The sequence below is a fragment of the Typopeltis vanoorti genome, chromosome 2, assembly GCF_054136105.1.
Source record: "Typopeltis vanoorti isolate ZY-2024b chromosome 2, IOZ_Tvanoo_1.0, whole genome shotgun sequence".
Classification (NCBI taxonomy): Eukaryota; Metazoa; Arthropoda; class Arachnida; order Uropygi; family Thelyphonidae; genus Typopeltis; species Typopeltis vanoorti.
The window spans coordinates 77,655,737-77,680,522 of record NC_143550.1 but is presented as its reverse complement, the minus strand read 5'-3'; the positions used below and the strand labels follow the sequence as shown (position 1 = coordinate 77,680,522).

Genomic DNA, 24,786 nt, shown 5'->3' with positions numbered 1-24,786 from the left:
ATTTGAATGTCTCAATCATATCTCCCCTCCTCCGCCTATCAACCAATTTTTGCAACCCACAAATCCTCAACCTGTTCTCATAAGGTTCATTCCACAGACCTGCTATCATCTTGGTCACTCACCTCTGGATCCTCTCCATCTCCTCCCCATCAAGAAGGAACCTAGGTGACCAAATCTGGGCACAGTAGTCGAGATGAGGTCTTATCAAGGCTCGATACAGAGGAACAATAACCTGCTTGTCAACGTATTTTTCAGCAACCAAGTGATTTGATGAGCTGATTTGGCCACTTTTGCAATGTGCCCCCTAAACTTCAACTCCTTATCCACCAACACTCCTAAATCTCATGCCTCATCAATTTCCTGGAGTACAGTTCCACCAATGTAGTAATCTGCTGCTAATCTTTTCACCCCAAAATGTATAACCTTACATTTTGCCACATTAAATTGATATCCATTCACCTTAGCCCAGACCTCCAATCTATCCAAATCATCTTGCAAAATTTTGACGTCATCTGCATTCACTATTGCCCTACCCAACTTTGCATCATCCGCAAACAAATGAACTGTTCCTCTCAGATCCTTTCCTATATCATTAATGAACAAATTAAACAGCAGTGGTCCAAGAACAGATCCTTGTGGCACACCACTAGTCACAGGCCATCTTGTGGATTCTACTCCTGAATAAACCACTCTCTGATATCTCCTGTCAACCACCCTCCTATCCATCTCACAACCCTATATCCATCCCCATATGCTGCAATTTACTGATTAGAATTCCATGTGGTATCCTGTCAAAGGCCTTAGCAAGGTCCAGTAGAATCACTGTAAACCCATTACCCTTATCCAGTTCAGCCGTCACTGTGTTATAATACGTGAGCAAGTTACCGAGGCATGACCTACCCTTCACAAAACCATGCTGTCCCCGATACAGTATCCCATTTTCTTCTATCCAATCTTGTATTTTCCTCTTGACTATTTTCTCCAAGACCTTGATAATGATTCCTGTTATGCTGATTGGCTGGTAATTTTCAACAGCAGCCTTGGAACCACCTTTATGCAGCGGAACTATTTTCCCCTCTTTCCACCCCCTTGGGACCGACCCCGACCTGAGGCTCAAATTAAACAAAATGGTCAAGGGCACTGACAGTTTTTTAGCCGCTTCATGTACGACACGAGCTGGTATACCATCCAATCCCACAGATGTATTGACATTGAGGTTCTGTAATAGACTAGTTACCTCTACTTCATTCATCACAATTCCAGTATAAGTTGTTAGTTCTTCCCTTCCTGCAATGTCACCACCTGGATGATATACTCTTGCAAAGTGCTCGCTCAGTAATTCCACTATATCGACTGATTCGGTTACCTCCCTACCCTCAGCATTTTTTAAGATCATTCTACCATGAATATTTTTCCTTTTACTTGCAACATATTGAAAAAACTGTTTGGGATTCTCTTTAGCCTGCATGGCCAATTTTCTTTCGTAATCCGCTTTTGCTTTTCTTACCACCCTTGTTACCATCCTGGCCTGAGCTTTATACTGTTCCTGCGCCTGCTGGTCACCTTTCTCCTTAAATTCCCTCCACTATTGTTTCTTTTTTTGCAGCTCAAGCTTAATAGTGTTATTCATCCATTTAACTCCTACTTGATTTATTATTCGGACTCTTGGTATACAGTCAACCATTGCCTCCTGCAAACACTTCTTAACCACCTCCGATGCACTATCAACATCCAGCCCTTGCAGTTTGCCATGGCATGAACCAAGCACACACCTAAGCTTGTCATACTTACCAGCCTTGTAATTCCACATGTACCCTGTCTTAATTGTAAATTCCACTCCTTTAGCCACCTCCCAAGTCATGACCTTATGGTCACTTTAACCAATTGGTGGCAACATGGTCATGTTCGTTACAGCCACACAGTTGCAATTACTAGGTCAAGCACTCTCTGCCCCCTGGTATTTTCCACTACATGCTGCTGCAGATAGTTGTCCCTTAATAACTGCATAAAACCCAATTCCTTCCTCCCATGTGCCCTCTCCTCTTTCCAGTCAATGTTACCATAATTGAAATCACCCATAATAATTACCCTTCTTCCACTCATTTCTTCTATTTGCCTATGCATACTATCCCCACCATCGATTCCATCACCTGGTCTATAGCAGCACCCAATTGTATGTTTTGTTCTGCTAGATTCTATCTCACACCAAACAGCCTCAAATGTGCTCTTTTCTCTATCCTGCAGTTCAACTTCTATACTCCTTGGCTGCAACTCATCAGCTATCATCAATAACACTCCTCCCCCCTTTTTATTCACCCTGTCACTCCTGAACACGCTATACCCGTCGTTCAATCCCACTAGCTTTATCATCTTCTGTCAGCCATGTTTCACTAATACCAACAACCTGTGGTCTGGAAGTGCCAACCAAGGCCAAAAACTCTTCCTTCTTGTTCCTAATGCTCCTGGCATTAGTGTACATGAATTGCAGAAGCCCATTTGTCCCATCCCTACTTTGATGCCTTATACTAACTATCCCATTCTGATTTGTTGTCCTTCGTACTCGCTCGGGCATAATATACTCATTCATACACTCAACTGCCTCCCTAAAGTCTGCATATCCACTCCCCCCCCCCCCTTAATAAATCTAGTTTCCCTGATCTGTACATCCACTTCCACATCATTCATCAACACTTTTTCAAGCCTCCGTACACCAACTCCATTCAAATGTAACCCATCCATCTTATATAAGTCCTTTCGCCGATCAAACTCATTCCACACCACTCTCCATGCATAATCCACGCATAAAGTCATTGGCAATTATGGCCCTCCTTCTAAACACTTCACTGTCATACCGCGGTAAAATATTCACTATCCTAACTCTCTCACTCTTCTCTTTTGCTACCTCAAGTAATTCCCTCACATTCTATCATTTCCATTTTGTCCTCTTTCAAATCATTTGTTCCTGCCACGATTATCATCTCTTTCACCCTCTGTTTTTGCACTCGAATAGATTCGCTGACGTCCTTTATGTTCGCACCCGGCTGGTACGACTTCGTCAAACTCTCAACTATCACACCTCTTAATAGCGAATCTCCACACAGCACTCGCTCCTTCATTTTATTGACGTTTACGAACATTCTATTATTTGTCGTCACAGACTTATGCAGGTTATTAGTCGGTACGTTCAGCACACATTTTTCCATACGCTCCAGTTGCCTTTTCGCTCTGTGTATCGCACTGTTCAAACGCGCAATTTCACTACTCGCATTTATCTCACCATTTTCATTATCAATCAAATCATCCATTCGTTCTGTATTTCTACCTTCATTTACACTTTCAACGACGCTCTCACACCTATCTGGCACTATCATGCAATTTTCTATCACTCCGCCATTTTCTACATTCTGACTATCGTTAACGATATCACTCTTGCCACCTGAAACACGCTTGAGATCCTCATTCTCCTTACACTTTCTGCACATATAAATCCTACACTATCACCCTCTAACTAGACTCCCACTGCTCTTTGCAAAGCATACATCTCACAGACAGCACATTGCATAAATTCGTTTACATCAAAATTCTTAAACAAACATGGCGACCTGGCCACCATTTTTTTCTTTATCGGTGCCATATGTACGCTATCTTATCTTAAAAATAATACTTAAAATAACAGAAAACACACAAAAATTGCACAGACACACCAAGAAACAAAAAGCAAACAATACTACTTAAAATTCAGTAAAATTGCCAAAGTTAAAACAAAATACTACTAATCTTTTCAGGAGCTCTCAAAAGCCGACGATCAAATCAGTGTGACACCAAGCAGTTTCACACTGATTTGATTGTTATGGTTTGTTTTATAATGGCGTTTTAGGTTATATTCTTTATCACGGCGACACTTTGTCTACATATCAAACACATTGGAATATTTTTTACTTCCACAAAGAAATATGCCTTCTCCCATTTTTCTTTTTTTAACTTTAAATTCATACATTGTTATGGGCAAAAAAAATATAAGTTATTGAGGTAACTTTTTATTAACACACCATCATATTACGATGGTAACCTGTAACTTATTGATATTGTATCACATGGCTTAAAATGACTGTGTGAAAAGTAACTTCCATTCCGTGTTGCCGACATTTGATGATAGAAACATGGCACAAAGAATTGTAGTAATAAGTTTTTTGTTTAAAGCTGTCATAAAACATTTAGAGGTTTGAATTTTTTTCTGTTTTAATCCCTGCAGGATGTTAGAAACATTGATTTTTAGAAAAGAAATCATTAAGGTCGCAGGCCATATTCAACCCATGGACCACTAATTTGCGACCCCTGTCGTAAACACCGACTTCCTTGAAATTCTCCAATGGGGTGAGGACAAACAGAAAACTTCATTGCTACCAAAACACCATTATGTCTTCTCTAATTTATTAATATTAATTTCTAGCATGTGGCAACAGTTTTTAATTGGTAAACCACTGACTGCTGCATGTACCTTGTATTCCCATTCCTTTGATTTGCTTGTTTCTACACACTGATGATGTACTGTTATTTTCAGTACAAAATATCTGTACTTTCATTTCATTAAAGTTAATTACTGTGGTTATCATGTAATTTTTCATGTATTGTTTACCATTCTGTCTTATTTTCTCAAGAAAAATCTCATTTCATTTCCTCTTATATCTCTGATAATACTCAGATCTCTGACAAACCAGACTGCTTTTCTTGGGCTAAGTTACACTAGCCTTTCCTAGGACAATTCATCAATCCATCACCTTAGCATCCAAAAAAATGTCGTGCTGTTTTTACTTATCACCTGCAGCTGCTTACCCTAGCCACACAAATCTCAAATATGTCCAAACCATGGAGCACTGTTCTTGCATTTGGCAAGATGAACCAATAACCTTCTTTGTTACTATCAAAAGAGGGGGTTATTATTATATGACACACACTCTCTCTCTATTAATAACTACCCACATTCCCTTTCGCACAGATGTCCTGTTTCTGTCTTATGTCTTTTTTCAGTTTCATGAGTTTGAAGGAATGATAGAAGCTGAATTGCTCCCTCATCCCTTCTATTTTTCCTAAGCTAACAACAAATGTAAATGCTGGTCAACACCCATTCAGCTTCTAATCTAATGAACCAATTTTTCATCTCTCTGTCTTTCATTCCACATATTTCTGTCTTTTAACAGTGGTTTTCTCATTCCAAGATTATAATCTCTAGGTTTGCAACCTCTGATACAGAGGGTTAGGGAAAAAACAGAAAATATATGCATGTTTGAAGATATGAATGTCTTCAAAAGAAAATTTTATTTCATATGTTTACACAACTACATGTCAATGAGTTTTCTGATTCCTTTGTCAATAATGAATACACATTGGCTAGCACAGACCCAGAGGTCCATGATACGGAGAACCCAGACAATGGAGCAATGTGTCTGATAGATGTCTGCTAGAGAATGCTACTGAGTTTGTTGTCTAATAATGAAAGTTGGGAATGCCAATATAATGATGTCTGTCTGCTTCCAGTGATATGGAATTATATTCACTGATTATAGTACACAAAATCATGACTGTTAGATCCCTCACTGTGCACAATTCAATACTGTGGATTTATGGTACCAACACTTCTATTTACCAATAATGTAACACTCAATGTCATAAAAATGATTGTAGTAGCTAGCATAAAGTCCTGACCTGATTCCAATAAAGAAGGATTAACTGCAGACACCCTTTTCATTCATGAAATAAAATAATCTTGGTTGAATGGCAGCATCATGCTTCATTTTAAATGAGTGTAGCAAAATAACTTTTTTTTTTAGGAGAATTATTAGAACACATTTCATGATTGAAGTGGGAGCAGCAGTGCAATGATATTAGGATAACACTGTATATTGTTTAAGGAAATTGACAACATATTTGTTAATAAATAAACCTATTTACTTATTATCCTATATTTCACAGAAGTCAAATTGGCATCATCTGGGATTAATCCACTTGTATGTGCACACAGGCACACTTTAGTAATAAAGAAGAAATTACTCCACCAATAGGTGGCGTAATTGTAGGACTTTAGGTCTTCCTGTACTTCTCTGGTTTTTCTTCTTCACTGAAGTGTGCCTGCATGCACATGTCTAATACAGTAAAACCCCAAAGTTACGCGGTAGGTGGGACCAACAAAAAGTGCGTAAGTCGAATTCGCATAACTCGGGGTATAATTTTGCATGTAATTTATGCAAACATAAAATTGGGACCAAAGGTTTATAAAACACCTATATTTTTTAAGAAATATAATCATAATTGTAGTTTTTCGTACATAAAAAAAAGAAAGTTATTTCGATGTCGATGGTTTCATAAAATCTAATAGATTCGTCTAACAGCATAATGTCTTTTTCTTGTCACACAAAATTTCTTCATAGCAAGCTAATGATTTTTTTATTCCTTGCCTTGTGGCTACAATTCATTCCTCGTTAGAATCTATGTAATCCAAAATCTGTAAACCTTTCTTTTATGATTGTTCTTACTGTGGATTCCTGTAGATCGAACTTCTTTGCTAGCTCACAAATTTTCATTCCGCCTTCAAAATCCTTAATAATGTTGAGTTTTGTTCCAAAGTCAATGTTTTTCTTTTTTTGCTAGCTGTAGTTGGACTTGCTTCTTTTGGATGACACTATTATTTTTTATGCAATTAAATTTTTATCAGAATATAACATTAAACAATCACAAGATTTGTAGACTATAAAAATCGTGTATGAATGGAGACTGCGCAAAACATGTCAGTGCTTGTTCACAGCATGTGCGACACTGGCGAATGTGGCCGGCGTTGGAAAGATACGACTAGTGGTGAAGCGGGACGGGAATACGTACATATAAGAAAACCGCATAACTCTGGATTGGCGTAAGTCGGGGTATGACTGTACAAGTATTAATTCCTGATGATGCTGATTTGACTTCAGTGAAATATAGGATAATAAGTAAATAAGTTTATTTGTAAACAAATATGTTGTCAATTTCCTTAAGCAATATATGATGCCGGAGATTCAATGTATAAGCCCTAAACACGAGGACATTAGCTAAAGTAGTTAGTTATCACAGACAAAGTTTGGGACATATGCTATTAATTCTGTTAATATAGATTTTTATCTGTCTCATGATTTTGGTAGGATAATGTATGAGATGCCTAAAAAGTGGTTATATAATGAAAATTGAAGATTATATAAAAATTAGTACCTGGTCCTTGTTATTAATGTGTGCATATGGAAGCTGACCAGAAACCAATTCATAAAGAACGATACCAAATGCATAAACATCTGATTGGAATGAATATGGATTAGGATCCTTCATTCTGATTACTTCTGGAGCCTGTAGAAAGGAGAGAAAAATGGGGAAAAACATTATTAAAATTTCTTCTTCACTCTCATCTCTTTCTTCCTCATACTTGTTCTTTCATATACCCTTCTTACTTTCTCAGATCTCTCATAATTTTTTTCTCACTAAAACAATCTCTGGCTTCAATGCTCACAATTAAAAAAGGATGTTTCTTTGAGTAGGGTGAAAAGACTGCAAGTTTTTCAACCATACCACTCCAAAACCTTCTGTTCTCCAGGTACATTCTTGTTTGCTCACGCCATCCCATGTCCTTTACTCTCATTCACTGAAAACTCAATCCATTAATCACATCACTCTTCCTAAAAAAATTCAAATGTTATATAAAATAAATATGAACAGCACTAAATTTTTTTAAAGTTTTAAATGTATTACATATAAACATAACATGTTTATATGTAATACATTCACAATGTCACAAATTACTTTAGAAATAAATTTATTTAGGAATAAAATACATTAATTTTTAATATATAGAATTTTTAATTATCCATCTAAGCATATGAAGCTAAAAGTTTGAATATACTCAGTGGTCAAATATTGGACGTTTTCCATACTGAGTGAATTCCACCCATAACATGAGACAAACAATACACAGTAGACAATGAATACAAATAAGCTTGTTAGGCTGGAATTAATTCAAAGCAAGTAAGGCTATGAGATCAGTATATCATGCTTGTTAACACTGCATGTTATGGCTAGTTTACCTATTTTGTGGGGTGAAAACTCTGATTTTCCAGGAGAGAAAACAATGAATTATGTAAGAAGCAGCTGAAAGATTAACAGGAAACATGGCACAATTAGTCAAATGGCTACATATTACAACCACAGACTGCAAGTGAGCATATCTGAACAACTGGAATGATAGTCTGGGACATGTTTCCCTGGCACTTCTTAGGCTGCTTAATACCAGTGGCGTGGCCTACCTGAACATTACTGCCAAACATAAACCCATTCATGTACTATTTATTCTGTTTGTACATGGTTGGCAGTGATATTCAGGTAACTATAAACCATTGGTATCAAGCAGTGCAAGGAGTGCAGGAAAACATGTTCCAGGGTTTCATTTCATCATTCCCATTGTTCAGATATGCTTATTTCAGTTTCTGGTTATAGCAGACAGTCATTTGACTGTCTACTACAGTTGTTTCATGTTAGTTTTTTTTTAAGCTGCCTCTTACATCATTCAGTTGTTTCTAGTCAGCTAAAATTCTTAAATTCAAAATAAAAAGAAACCCCTGTAACTAAACTCCAAATCTAGTTTTGAACACAGATTTGCATCCCAGGATCTCATATAAAGGTTTTAGCCTCTCTTAATGCCTATTTAAACTCAATAAGAGATCGAGTCTTCACACACACACTTCATAACCAAAAATCTTTAATTTACAAAAACACAAATATATATACAACTTCAAATCTATTACTAACCATGCAAGTGCCAGTATATTCTTCAAACAACATGAAAAACACTTATGTGCACAACTTCCTTTCAATCACATAAAGCAATACTTGTTCTTCTATACTAACATATAAATTAAAAGTGCTCTCTAAAAACTCTTCTTGCATCTTAAAATCCTACAACACTAAAGAAATCACATCTTGGATTCATCCAATGCACTTCTATAACTTCACTGACTCCACTGAACACACTGCTAAAACCTAATCAACCATATTAGAACGAATTAACTTATATATGAAAGTCTCAGCATTCTGAGACTTTCTGATAATCTGATATTCAAGTAGTATGTTGTTACATATATAAAAAAGTTATTTACAGTTAATAAGGGTAAAACTTCCCTAAAATTTTGGTAAAGAAACAGTTACTTTGAATCAAGCTAGAGTAATGTAGTAGCATATTGGCACCCTCTATGAATAAACACTCAAATTTAAAATGGCATCTATGTAATGTTACAGACAGATTTATGACCAGAAGATTCTATAGTCAATATCAATTCCATGATGAACTAGACCAGATTTTTGGGGATATATATATATATGTTAAAGATACCAAGCAATTTTATAAGCTAGGTTTTAATCCTTTTTTCCCAAGTAAGCAAACAGACAAGTCAGTCAAGTTTGCGCCTGCACGTAGTGCAAGTCTGAGGTAACTCGTGGTAAAGGTGGAGTAAGCTCCGATCACTTTCCTTTCTACATCTTACTCTCATCCGGAGATTTTTATTTAATAAGGTCAAAGCACCTTGTGGCAACTTGTTTAGGTAAAATTTATAAGCTCTGCATTACTTCACCCTTGGCATTTTTATGGTCTGGCTCCCACTGATGAGACCTCAATAAATTTAGGTCGTAACCAGTTACGACCTTTATTGATGGTAGTGGCCCCTTGCCTTTAATGTATAGCATCATACATCTCCACAAGGGGATGTGCTTTGAATTAGGGGAAAATACTAAGGAAAGTGATCGACGCTTACTCCATCTTTACCACGAGTTGCCTCAGACTAGCACTACGTTCAGACGCAAACTTGACTTACTTGTCTGTTTGCTTATTTGGGAAAAAAGGATTAAAACCTAGCTTATAAAATTGCTTGGTATCTTTAACATAGTATACACAAGTTAAAAACTTTACACACACACACACACACACACACACACACACACACACACACACACACACACACACACACACACACACACACACACACTGCTCAAAACAATTAGTGGATATTTTAGTTTCTGTTGGATAATTATAAATTTCTGCAAATAATTATAACTAATGGATACTTTATACATGAATAAATATTTCTTACTTATGGATAGGGTATAATTGATAAGATATTGTTTAAATAATCAATATTTATTACAAATTTAACAAATTATACATTTTATCGTGAAATTAATTTTAATAAGAATGGCCAAAAACGCCTTTGTCGATTTTTAATGGGGAGTATTGTCTCCATTAACAGCCACACATCTTGATTGCATGGACCGGATGAGATGATCAAACAGTTCTTGTGGGATATTTCCCCACTTCTGTGAGAGCAACTTCGAGCTCTCGAAGCGATCGTGGTGGCACCAGTCGAGCAGAAACGTGCCTACCTAAAGCATCCCAGGCATGTTCGACAGGCAAGTAATGACAAATACTGATCATCTCTTGGAGTTGTTGTGGATGGGAGACCTTGACCTTGTCTTCAGCAAACATTTCCATCTACAGAAAGCGGTTCCAAAATTGCAAAATTACGCTTTGAGATACACGATACACTTGAGCGATAACTTGCTGCATTTGTCCAGCTTATAATCATCCAATGACTCTCCAAGACATGGATTCCGGGATATCATGTTGCTCTGCCATTTTTAACAAAATAATGGGTGGTAGGTGACACAAGTTTAAAATTGAAGTGATAATTAAATACTGTGGAAGTCAGCGCAACAAGCCACACTTTTATACCCCCCTACATGCTAATATGGTAAGACACGTTTCGAAAAAAAGGGGTGCTTAAGGGTCAAAGCTGTATAACTGAGAGGAGACCTCCACATAATGCGTTGAACCGACCAGGGCTTCTGACCTAATGTCCAATCCTCACCTTCTCGTGGTGCACCCTGTTGGGTATCTACTTTGATACTGAACGAACGAGGATGGGCTGGCAATTTGGGATTTAGCCGACCAAATTGTATTCTTATTGGTTAAACCAAAATAAAAAATGATGGTACAACATGACAAAATTTCATGCCGGCTGGGGCGTCGCCCGGTTAAACAAGGCCCCCGTTGTTTTCGCCAGGGAACCAGGACGAACAGCGAAAAGTCAGCTACTGGAACAAATCTGAAAACAAACCCCAACTCAACATCACCAGAGTTAAAGATCGGTACTATCAACGTAAGAAGCCTGAATGGCAAAGAAATGGAGTTAGCTGAGGAATTAGATAAGTACCAGATCGACATAATAGGAGTGACTGAAACAAAAAAGACCAAAACTGGTGAGATCTTTCTGAGCAATAAATACAAAATGTTATATTCAGGCAATAACAATCAAGGAAAAGAAGGAGTAGCCATAGTATTCAACACAAAATACGAGGCTAATCTTCTTGAATGGCAGTCAGTCTCAAGTAGAGTAATGTGGGCAAATATGAGAATGGGGAACTGGACAATGAGACTTATTTGTGCCTATGGTCCCACAGAAGGCTCTACTAAGGTAGAAGTGGAGGAATTTTTTGAGGCTTTAGAAAAAGCAACTGACACAATGAAAAAGGAAAAGTTGGTCCTTGTTGGGGATCTAAATAGTAGAGTAGGAAATGATTGTGAGACATACAAAAATATTTTGGGAAAATTTGGAGAAAAGAGCAAAGCTAATAATAATGGCAAATATCTGTTGGATTTCTGCTCAGGACATGGACTGGTTATTACTAACACCATGTTCCAACATAAAAATGTGCACAAATTCACATGGAGAGAAGAGGCTAGGAATAAGAAAAGTCTCATTGACTATGTTATTGTTGATAGTGATGTTTTCTCCCTGGTGCAGAACACCAGAGTGTACAGAGGATTTGAAATTGGAAGTGATCACTATTTAGTCTTGAGCAGGATAAAATTGAATTTCATATTGAAAAGAATAACATGTAAGAAAGTTTTAAAGCGAATAAAAGTTGAGCAGCTCTCAGATGTAAACTGTAGACTAAAATACAGAAATATTATTGAAAAGGAAATGAAAGAGTTTGAGAACAGGAATCAAACCTTGGAGATTCAGTGGCAAACTCTGAAGGAAACATTGATTGATTCTGCCAGAGAGGCATGTGGTGAGGTTGTGTGCAAAGATAAAAAAATCAGAACTCCCTGGTGGACACAGGAAGTTAAAGAGGCAGTGAAGGAAAAGAAGAAAGCATATCAAAAGTTCCTGGCAAATAAGTCAGCTTTTACTCTTACAGAATACAGAGACAAATGTAAGAAAGCTAAACAGTGTGTAAAACTAGCTAAACAAAAGTCATGGGAGGACTTTGGCAAGAATATAGAAAATAAATATGAAGAAGGTGGCAAAATATTCTGGAGGTTGTTGAAGAAGCTTAGGAATGGAGGAAAGAGTGCTGTAAAAGGAATTAGAGATGATAAAGGTGAAATGAAAACAGGAGAAAAAGATATCCTTGAAGTATGGAGTAATTACTTTGAAAAACTGCTAAATGAAACAAGCAGTGATGACAGCACAGTGATAAAAAACACTGACCAGGCATGCAGTCAGGAATACATATCCATACTTGAAGTAGAAAAAGCCATCAAAGGCTTGAAATGTGGAAAGGCAGCAGGAGTAGATGATATTCGACCAGAAATGCTGAAGTATGGTGGTATAAGAGTCTTACAGTGGCTGCACTGCATAGTTCAGAAAGCCTGGACAGAGGGACGAATTCCCGATGATTGGAGTAGAGCTCTCATAGTACCCATATATAAAAAGAGAAATAAAACCGAATGTGAGAATTACAGAGGTATTTCCCTACTGAGTGTTCCTGGCAAGATCTATGCAAGTATACTTGAGAAACGGTTGAGAAGAATTGTGGAAGAAAAGCTTGGTGAAGAACAAGCTGGATTCAGGCCAAATAGAGGTTGTCAGGATCAGATCTTCACTTTACGACAAATAGTAGAGAAAGCATGGGAATATAACAAAGATGTGTATTTAAGGTTTGTTGATTTGGAAAAGGCATATGACAAGGTGCCAAGAGAGAAGCTATTCAATACGCTGCAGTTATATGGTGTCAATGGGGCATTATATCAAGCAATACTTAGTCTTTATTTGAGTTGTGAGTCAGCAGTTAGAATTGAAGGAAGTACAGGAAGATGGTTTAATGTTAAATCTGGTGTGAGACAAGGATGTACATTATCCCCTCTGTTATTCATTATCTATATGGATCACATTATAAAGGAATGTGGTATTAAACCTGATATCAAAATTGGAGATGTTAATGTCAGCTCTTTGCTTTATGCGGATGATGTTATACTTCTAAATAAATCCGCTACAAGTCTGCAAGATTCTCTGACTAAATTGAATAGCTGTTGTAATAGATATGGTATGAAGGTCAGCAATAAAAAGACAAAGACAATGAAAATAGGCAGAATCATTGAAAATGTCAACTGTGTTGTGAATGGAGAACCTGTGGAACAAGTAAAACATTTCAGCTACTTAGGCACAATTTTTACTGAAGATGGTAAACTAAATATAGAAATAGACAACAGAATCAGCAAAGCTGGTATCGTGGGAAGTCAATTGAATAAATTCATATGGAATAAGAAAGAAATTAGTTGGAACACTAAATTAGCTGTATACAAGACTGTGTTCAAACCAATTTTAACTTATGGATCTGAGAGCTGGGTCAGAAGTAAAACACTTGACCAAAGACTAGAGACCGCAGATATGAGAGTCCTGAGAAAGATTAGAGGCGTGAACAGATGGCATCAATGGCAATATCATATTAAAAATGAGGATATTAGGAAAGAACTTGACATTGTCAGCATCCAGGAATGCGTTAGCAGAGCTAATCTCAGATGGTATGGTCACTTAAATAGAATGGGAGAGGAAAGATTAGCAAAACAAGTGTTCTCTGCCAGTTTGGCAGGAAAACGACCCAGAGGAAGACCAAGATATAGGTGGATTGATACGGTACAAAGTGCCTTAGACGATAGAAATATAAGATCTGATAATGTTGGAGTCTTGACATGTAACAGACTGATTTGGAGGAAAATTGTAGATAGGAAGTTAGTAATGATGTAATTTTTTCATGTAGTACTGTCATATCCTGTACACCCCTTGAGGGTACATGGCAGGAATTTGATGATGATGATGACATTTCGAAAAGTCTTAACATGATTTTGTATGCAGTTGCGTGTTCTACACTGTTGTATATTAAGAATATTTTAAAATAAATGTGTTACATTTGTAAATTATTTTTATAACTTTATAATTTGCAAGAAAACCAAAATATCCCCTAATTGCTTTGAGCAGTACATATATGTATGTATATATATATATATGCATGGAGGTTCGTTTATTCAGTTGTTAAACACATTTTTTAAAAGAATTGAATGACATAAACCGAGAGAAAAGGAAAAAGGTTTAATAGTATCACACGACTAGTTTTGGCTTTTTACAGCCTTCTTCAGGTGTTTTTATAAAAGAAAAGAAAAGAAAAGAAAAATCATTAAACATTGAGGATAAAAACTGTAAACAGCACAGGAAAGTCACTATACATATTTAACGTGAAAACATTGTAGTTAACGTATTCAAAGTTGTTCCTTCGTTGGCCACATTGTTGGGTGAGTGCATGCGTATAGCATCTCGTGAGCGCCAGTATTTGATTGCAGCAGAATGACAGTCTGGGAGGTTGTAGCTTAAATTATTATTTAAATGTACAGGGTTGAGGATGATTTCTCTAGATTCTACAATTTTTCTCTCCAATTCGTCATGGCAACGGAAAATGTTTTTAGATCTATCCCAAAGGATTGTATGACTATGGTTTTCATCATCAGAATCGGCTGAAAAAAGGATATGGCTGAATAAAGCACTGGCACGCGTTCTCTTTAAGCGAAGTCCCTCCTGTGCTCCTCCATACACAATTCAATAGACTTATCCGTCTATTGAATTATTGAGTAGCCACAGTATTCAAGGAGTAGCCATAGTCGTCATCAGCCATTGTCAATCCATTGCTGGATGAAGGCCTTTCCAAGATTACTCCAGGACTGTTTGTCCATGACTCTACTTTTCCCTATCACTCCTGCAAATCTAATATCATCATCAATCCACTGTGATTTAATTTGGCGTTGTGGTCATTTCTCCTCGTGAAATCCAGTACTTCTTTTGTCCATCGTTGATCTTGTCGTCAAGCAATATGCCCAGCCCACTCCCACTTCAGATGTTTCACTCTTCCTATGATGTCAGACACTTCAGTTTCATTTCTTATCCACGTATTCCTTTTGTGATCCAGTCTTGTAATACCAAGCATACTTCTTTCCATACTAAATTGTGCTGTTGTTAATTTTTGAATTTCCTTTACATTTAGTGTCCATGTTTCACAACCATATGTCAATACAGGAAGAATGCATTGGTTAAAAACTTTTCTTTTCACGCATAATGGTAGTTATGCTTTTGAATATTGAATGTAATCTTCCCGATTCTTCCACCCAAGCAGCATGCATCTTTTAATTTCGTCCATGATACTTTGTTCCAATCTGTTGTCCTAAGTATGTAATGATCTACTTGTTTAATTTCATCATTATTGATTTTTTCTGGTTGTACATAGCTATTGAACATAACTTGGGTCTTCTTTAGGTTTATCTTTAGTTCAGCTGTTTTGCTAGCAGTTTGGAGTTCTTGGATATGAGTCTGTAATTCATGAGCTGTTGAAGTTAAGATAACTATGTCATCTGCAAAGCATAAATGGCTTAAATACCTTGCATTTATCTTCAGACCTTTCCCTTCCCAATCAAGAAGTTTGAATATTTCTTCTAGGTACACTATGAATAATTTTGGAGATATTGTGCCAACCTGTCTTATACCTCTCTGTATTTCCACACTAGTGATTTTTCCATTGAAATGAATTGCTGCTGTGGAATTGGTGTATGCTGATTTGATGGTCCTGATGTGTGGCTCCTCCACTTGTTAGTTTCGTAATGCTTTAAGTATTGCACAAGTTTTTATTGAATCAAAGGCTTTCTCATAATAAAACCAAGACATAATAGTAACTGATATTTATTACACCATTCAATAATCTGTTGTACAACTTGAATATGGTCCATTGCACTAAAGCCACTTGAATGAAAATGAAAAGTTGATCTTTGTTAGGGATCTAAATAGCAGAGTAGGAAATGATTGTCAGATATACAAAAATATTTTGGGAAAATTTGGAAAAAAGAGTAAAGCTAATAATAATGGCAAATACATGTTGGATTTCTGCTCAGGAGATGGACTGGTTATTACTAACACAATGTTCCAACATAAAAATGTGCACAAATTCACATGGAGAGAAGAGGCAAGGAATAAGAAAAGTCTCACTGACTCTGTTATTGTTGATAGTAATATTTTCTCACTGGTGCAGGACACTAGAGTGTACAGAGGATTTGAAATTGGAAGTGATCACTATTTAGTCTTGAGCAGGATAAAATTGAATTTCATATTGAAAAGAAAAACATGTAAGAAAGTTTTAAAGGTTGAGAAGCTCTCAGGTGTGAACTGTAGACTAAAATACACAAACGTTATTCAAGAAAAAATGAAAGAGTTTGAGAGCAGGAACTAAACCTTGAAGATTTCTTCATTGGCAAGTCCTGAAGAAAACACTGATTGATTCAGCCAGAGAGGCACGTGGTGAGGTTGTGTGCAAGGATAGAAAAATCAGAACTCCATGGTGGACACAGGAAGTTAAAGAGGCAGTGAAGGAAAAAGATCCCCCCATGTTGGGGAAGGCAGCAGAATACCCCAACTGCACTCCTGTTTATCATAAGAGGTGATAAATGGAGACCCAGTCCCTGGGGGTATAGCTGGGTCCCCTTAGAGGGTTGGGCGAAGGAGTAATCACCCCTCCCTGTAAAAATTACCTGATTATGGAAACTGCAAATCTGGATGAACAAATGCTCCTCGTGATAGATGTGACTTGTGAGAACCCAGAAGACAATTATCTAGCCTGGTCTAATGTGGACATCGTATATATATGACACAGCAAGGGAGAAAGCCTTTTGGAACCCTTGTTGTTGAAAGAGTCACTTATGAAGCCACAAAAAATTTTAAAGATTGGATCATGGAATGTGAGAACACTACACCAGTGAACATAGATGGACTGGTTTTGGTAGACTTATAACCAGTGGTGAGCTATGGAAATTTTAACAAAGGGCTCACATAGTCGAGCAAAAAAAAAAGCCATATTTCACAAAAAAAAAACGTTTATTAATACAGCTTGTGTACAAATGCTAATCAAAAAGTATGAGGAGAAAATCAACATGTAAAGGCTATCATTTTTAAACAAATATTTCATGATCTAAACATGAAATAGCTATTAGAGTACTCGAAGACTAGGGGTGTTGCCTCCTCTTTCAACTAACCACTAATAGTTTTAGTAGTGGGCAGCAGCGCTACTTGTATTAACCTCCTGTAGCATACATGTTACAATACTGCGATGTGGAAGGCAAGGGGAAACTACCACATTACATTCCCAGGTAAAAGCAGCAATGGAAGTTAAAAATGTAGTCAAGATCAGCAATGGAGCCTTCACTGAAGGAGCATGCCCAGCAGGAGAAGTAACCAGGATTCTCAGGTCAACAGCCAACGAAATCCTGGTAGTTATTCAAATATGAAGACAAGAAATAAGCTGAATATTAGAACATGGAATGCAAGAACACTGCTAGAACCAGGTAAAATAGAAAATGTGAAAAAAGAAATGGAAAGACTTGAAATAGATCTTCTAGGCATTAGTGAGATGAGATGGGAGGGACAGGGTGATTTCTGGAGTGGAGAATTTCAGATAATATATTCAGGACAAAAGAAGGGCGAGTCAGGTGTTGCAATAATGCTTCATAGGAAAGTTAATCACTACAATAATTAACCATAGTGACAGAATCATGACAATAAGCATTCAAAATGAACCAGTAAACCTCAATATTATAATGGTCTACATGCCAACATCACAACATAGCGATGAAGAAATAGAAGAAATTTATAAACAAATAGAAGAAATCTGGAGCAGCTTTAAAGACAATACAATAATAATGGGAGATTGGAATGCTATAGTGGGAGAAGAGAGCAATGATAATGTTTCAGGAAGATTTGGTTTTGGACGTAGGAATGAAAGAGGAAAGCAATTAATAGAATTTTGTACACAAAAACAGTTAGTTATAGTAAATACACTATTTCAAGTTCCAAAGAGAAGAAGATACACCTGGAAAGCGTCTGGGGATTCAAATAGATTATATATTGGTCAAGAAAAGATACAGAAACCAAATAAAAAATTGCAAAAGCTATCCAGGTGCTGACATTAGTAATCACCATAACCTTGTCTTAATGAAAACAGAACTGAAACATAGGAAACAAATCCAAAGACACAAACCAATAAGATGGAACCTTGAAAAATTAAAGAGTAAAGAAGTAAAGAGAGGAATACCAAGAGGCAACTGATCATAACATTCCAGAAAACATAAATAGTCAGAATAATATTGAAAACCAATGGAATATGATTAAAGAGTTAATTACAAATTCATCAAATCAATTATTGAAAAATTCAGAAAAAGAAAACATTGGATAACAGATGAAATACTTGACCGTATGGATGAAAGAAGAAAATATAAAAATGCTGTTAAAGAAGATGTGGCCAAATACAAATATCTTAAAAATCAAATTACAAGAAAATGTAGACAAGCCAAAAAAGAATACCTAGAAGAACAGTGTAATAACATAGATGAATTATTTAAAAAAGAAAACATAGAGAAAGCCTATAAAGAAATTAACAAACTGACTTTCAAATTTAATAAGAACAGCAAAAACAATGCCATCAAAGATGAAAATGGAAAATTACTAATAGAATCTGAGGATATATTAATGGAATGGAAGAATTATCTTGAAAATCTCTATAATGGTGATGAACTTAATGTTGATATCAGCATAGAAAATCAAAATGAAGATAATCTAAGACCCCCAATAATGCAAGAAGAAATGGATAAAGCACTGTCTGAAATAAGTAAGGGAAAAAGTCTAGGTGTAGACAATATTCCTATAGAACTGCTACAAAATCTAGGTGATGAGACGAAAACCTTACTCTATCAATTAATAGCCCAAATCTATGATAGAGGAGAAATACCAAAGGAGTTTATGAAATCAACCATATCAATACCAAAAAAGAATAATGCAAACAAATGCAGCCAATTTAGAACAATAGCTTTAATCCCACATGTTAGCAAAATTCTGCTAAAAATTATTCAAAATAGAATTTATTCAAAAATAGATTGTCTATTGGATGAAGACCAATTTGGATTCAGAAAGAATAAAGGAACAAGAGAGGCAATACTCGGTTTAAGAACAATAATAGAGAGAAGATTAGACCTTAGTCAAAATACTTACATTTGCTTCCTTGATTTAGAGAAAGCATTTGATAAAGTAAAGAAAGGATGTATACTTTCACCACTTTTATTTAATTTATATACTGAAAAGGCCTTTCAGGAAACTAAAGATAAAATAAATAGTGGCATAGAGATAAATGGTGAGCAAGTCATGTGTATGAGATTTGCTGATGACATAGCCCTTGTAGCAGAAAACAGAAGAACATTAAAAACAATGCTAGAATTACTAAATAATAACCTTGAAAAATATAAAATGAAAATCAACACAGATAAGACTAAAATCATTGTTAGATGATTTTAGTCTTATCTGTCAAAATCCCTATCAATATAGAGTATATAGACATCAGCGGGAAACAAATAAAACAAGTGAAAAGCTTTAAATATTTAGGAAGCCTAATAACAGAAGATGGCAGAACAAGAGAAGACATAAGATCAAGAATAAACAATGCAAAAGCCCACTTCTCTAAGATGAAAAGCATTTTAACAGGAAACCTCAACCAACAATTGAAAAAAAATTAGTAAAGACATTGATATGGAGCATTGCACTGTATGGATGTGAAACCTGGATTCTAGGCAGAGAAGATGTAAGAAGATTGGAGGCTTTTGAAATGTGGTGCTGAACAAAATAAAATGACAGAAAAAAAAACAAACGAACAAGTCCTGAGAGAGATAAACGAAACAAGAACTCTAATTAAATCGATCAAAATTAGAAGGGATAGGTGGTTTGGACATATACTTCGACATGATGGACTTGTGAAAAGAATAACTGAAGGCAAAATAGAGGGGAAAAGAAGAAGAGGCAGACCAAGGAAAAGCTTTCTTGACCAAGTCAAAGACAGCATGGGTTTGAGAAGTTACCAGGAGGTTAAGAAGAAAGCTAATGACAGAGCGGAATGGAGGAAATTGCTGCAGAGCTACCAGTCCCAAGACTGATGCAACTGATGAAGCACAATAATATTGAAGTACGTTATATTTCTCTTTTGTTTTTATACTTCAAGTGATAATCAACGGTACCAATCAAGGGGCATTATTTTATAGTCTTATTTATTTATATGTGAATACCAAAAGTGAATTCTTATTTGTAACTATAATATTTTATTTAATAAAATCACTTTGTTAGGTTATCGTATGAGTTTTTCGCTTAATATATTTAAAAAAAAAAACGATGGTTTTTTTCTTTTTTTGAAAAAATAAAACAGTAAACAAGAAGAACAAGGAGGCTTGCAAATTTGAGAAAAATTTAACAAAGGGCTTGGGCGAGCCCCTTATAGCTCACCACTGCTTATAACTAAAGACAACAACACAATATTGTACTCTAGATTAGAGGAGAAGCATGAAAAAGGAGTTGCGCTAATATTGAACCCATAAGTAACCAAAATCCTGATGGAATGGGAACCAGTAAACAAGAGAAATTGTAAAAGCCAGGTTCTATTCCAAATTTATCAAACTTTCTGTTGTGCAAGTCTAGGCACCCACTAATGATGCAGATGAAGAAATAAAAGAATGCTTTTATGAACAACTCCAAAAGGTAATAAATTCTATTCCAAAACATGATATGATAATACTCATTGGTGATCTTAATGCAAAAGTAGGTAAACGGTCATGTGTAGAAGAAAAACTCTTTAGATTTCGAGGCTTACGGAGACTGAAATGAAAATGGCATGATGTTTGTATCCTTTTGTGAAATGAACAACTTTGTCATAGGAGGAAGTAAATTTAAGCATAAAGAAATAAATAAATTGACTCAGATCATGCCGGACAACAAAACAAGAAACCAAATTGACCATTTTGCTATCAATAGTAAATTTGTAAGATCCATGCTTGATGTAAGAGTCAAACGTGGTGCAGATGTTGGTTCTGACCACTTCGTATTATGACAAAGTTGAAATTAAAACTTCAAAGTGCATTAAGAAATAAAAGAAGTTCAAGAACTGCATTTGATATTGAAAAATTAAAAATGAAAGAAACAAAGAAAAGTTTGCTTTGGAGATAAAGAACAGATTCAATATATTAGAAATAGAGGAAAATCAAGATGCAACAGTAGAAAATGACAAAGTAGAAATTAGTGGAAAAACTTCATGAATGCCTACAATGAAGTTGGTAGATGAAGAAAAAAGAATGGTTAACTGCAGAAACATGGAAGATTATTGAAGAGAGAAAAAAGATTAAACCAGTAATGAACAATACAAACTCAGAACGATTATATAAGGTATATAGCAGTCATTATAATGAACTACATAAAAGCATAAAGAGAGCTGCAAGAGAAAATATATTGATGAATTAGCAAAAGAAGAGCAACAGACTGCAGAAAATGGACAAATTAGAACAACTTAATCAGATTATAAAATGAATCAATGGTAACAAAAAAAGCAACCCTTCTTCCATTAGACACAAATGAGAAAAGTTACTGAAGACTGACTCCAAAATCGAAGCAAAATGGAGAGAATATTTTGATTTAACTTTGAATGTAAAGGTAGATACAAAGTCTCAACAGGCACAAAATATTACAACTAGTGTAATAGTCATGTTGAACACTTCCGAAGAGGAGATTTTGTTGAGCAAAGTCAAAGATGCCCCGAAGGCACTAAAATCTAACATATGGAAGTTATAATATCTATGCTGAAATGTTAAAGCTGATTTTAACACAACTACTACCAAATTACAGAGGTTATACAACGAAATATGGAAGACAGAAAAAATTCCTCAATAATGGAAAGAAGCAGTAATTATAAAAATCCGCAAAAAAGGAGATTTGACCAAGTGCAAAAATTGGAGAGGAATAAGTTTGCTTTCAATTCCTGCAAAAGTTTTTTACAAAAATTTTAATTAATAGATTAAAAAAGGAAATCGAAAATTTATTAAGAGAAGAACAGGCAGGTTTCCAAACTGGTTGCGGAACCATCCAACAAATATTCACTCCTAGAAATATAATTGAACAATGTATAGAATTTCAAGCCCCACAATATTAGAAAAATACAGAATACCTTATAATAAATTTCTCAACATTATCAAGAATATGTATAATGGCAGCAAATCTTGCATGGAAGTAGATTGAAAAACTTACAGACTTCTTTATCAACGAAACTGGAGTTAGACATTGCATTTTATCTAGTCTATTATTTATAATTTTAATTGATTGGATTATGAAAAACTCATCAAAATCATCAAAAGAAAGGAATATGTTGAGACTTTACATCCTCACTGGAAGACCTTGATTTTGCTGATGAGATAGTGCTTTTATCCTCCGAGTTAAATGGCTTACAACTAAAAACTGATGACTTTGCTCACTGCACAGAAACTGTGTCTTCATATAAACAAGAAGAAAACCAAGGTCATGCAAATAAATGAAAATTAAGTTAAATAATGAAACAATTGAAGAGATGTTGATACTTTTACATACCTTAGATCAATAATAAATAAACAGGCTGGCACCGACAAAGACATTTCACAAAGAACTGATAAAGCACAGAATTGTTTGAGATCATTAAATAAATTATGGAAAGTTTCATTACAGTTAAAGTGAAAATTAATATCTATAAATCTAGTGTGCGAGCAGTACTACTATATGGCTCTGAAACTTAGAAACTTACCAAGGCACAAAGTAATAAATGGGACATTTTCCCAAAACAAATGTTTAAGAAGAATTTTAAAAATCTTCTGGGAAAATACAACCACTAACAAGGAACTTCTATAGAAAACTTTCTCTGAGTCAACAGATGAAGAAATTCACCTAAGAAGATGGAAACGGACCGGACATGTTTTTCACATGGAGATAAACAGAATTCCCCAAGTAGCACTAAGTTGGGCTCCAAAAGGAAGGCCCTCTAGAGGTTGCCAAATTAACTTGGAGAAGGATGATGGAAAATGAAGAAGGCAAGATGGACGCTGGGTAGAAGCAAGAGCAGCTGTGAGGGACAGGGGCAGATGGAAAACTAGCATTGCAGCCTTATGTGCCAGTACGCAAGGAAAGATTTGATGATGATGATGAAGGAAAAAGAAGAAAGCATATTGAAAGTTCCTGGCAAATAAGTTAGCTTGTGCTCTTAGAAAATACAGAGACAAATGTCAGAAAGCTAAAAACTGTGTAAAACTAGCTAAACAAAAGTCATGGGAAGACTCCAGTAAGAACATATAAAATAATTATCAAGAAGGTGGCAAGATATTCTTGAGGTTGTTGAAGAAGCTCATAAATAAAGGAAAGAGTGCTGTAAAAGGAATTAGAGATGATAAAGGTGAAATGAAAAGGGGTGTAAAAGATATCCTTGATGTATGGAGTAATTACTTTGAAAACTTGCTAAATGAAACAATCAGTGACAGCACAGTGGTAAAAAACACTGACTAGGCAGGCAATTAGGAATACACGGTGGCTGCACTGCATAGTTCAGAAGGCCTGGACAGAGGGACGAATTCCAGATGACTGAAGTAGAGCTCCATTAGTACCAATATATATATATATATATATATATATATATATATATATATATATATGTTAAAGATACCAAGCTATTTTAAACCTGGTTTTACTCCATTTCCCAAGTAAGCAAACAGACAAATAAGTCAATTACCAAAATCTTGGTATTTCTAGCCTGGCTCTCACTGATGAGACCTCAATAAAGGTCGAAACGGGTCTGGGTAGTGGCCCCTTGCCTTTAATACAAAGCATCATACATCTCCTTCAGGAGATGTGCTTTGCATTAAGGGTAAATATTAAGATTAGTGATCAGAGCTTATTCTACTTTTACCATGAGTTGCCTTGGTCTTGCACTACGTGCAGGGTCAGCTAGACTTGCAACACTTGCAGGCGCAAACTTGACTTATTCGTCTGTTTGCTTACTTGGGAAATGGAGTAAAACCAGGTTTAAAATAGCTTGGTATCATTTATTATATTTATTATATATAACATTTATTATACCCAAGGTAAAATACTTTCTACATATATATATATATATATATATATATATATATATATATATATATATATATATCAGTGGCGTCACATGCCCATTTCGGTTGAGTGTGCTGTTGTAGATTATGCAACCCGTGTTACAAATTTCACGTCAATTTGACCTTATGCATGGGCATCCGCAGAAAATTTTCTGGGGGGGGGGGGGGGGGGGGGGGGGCAAAGCTTGGACACAAATAATTACACCAATAAATGTCTTTTAGCATTTTTTTATGTAATTCTTTGTCGATGTAAACTATAAATATATTTTTTTTATTTCACATCATTTTTATGATCTTTAATTCTCGGGGAAAAAAAAAGTATTCAGAATTAATAGTTTTTAGCACAATTTCATATAAAAAAATTGACCGGCATATTTTATTAAAAATCAACTAATTAATCCCAAAATCCTAAATCAAATTATTTC

The 24,786-nt window shown here is 35.7% G+C and overlaps 1 protein-coding gene across 1 annotated transcript in view; it reads right to left on the bottom strand.

The window, feature by feature from the left end:
- LOC150109194 (serine/threonine-protein kinase A-Raf-like) overlaps nt 1-24,786 on the bottom strand; it is a 344,481-nt gene that overhangs the window by 21,970 nt on the left and 297,725 nt on the right. Inside the window, exon 16 of the mRNA XM_090411929.1 lies at nt 7,237-7,368. Within this exon, the coding sequence (XP_090268055.1) occupies nt 7,237-7,368 (132 nt within the window). The remainder of the gene's footprint in view (nt 1-7,236; nt 7,369-24,786) is intronic.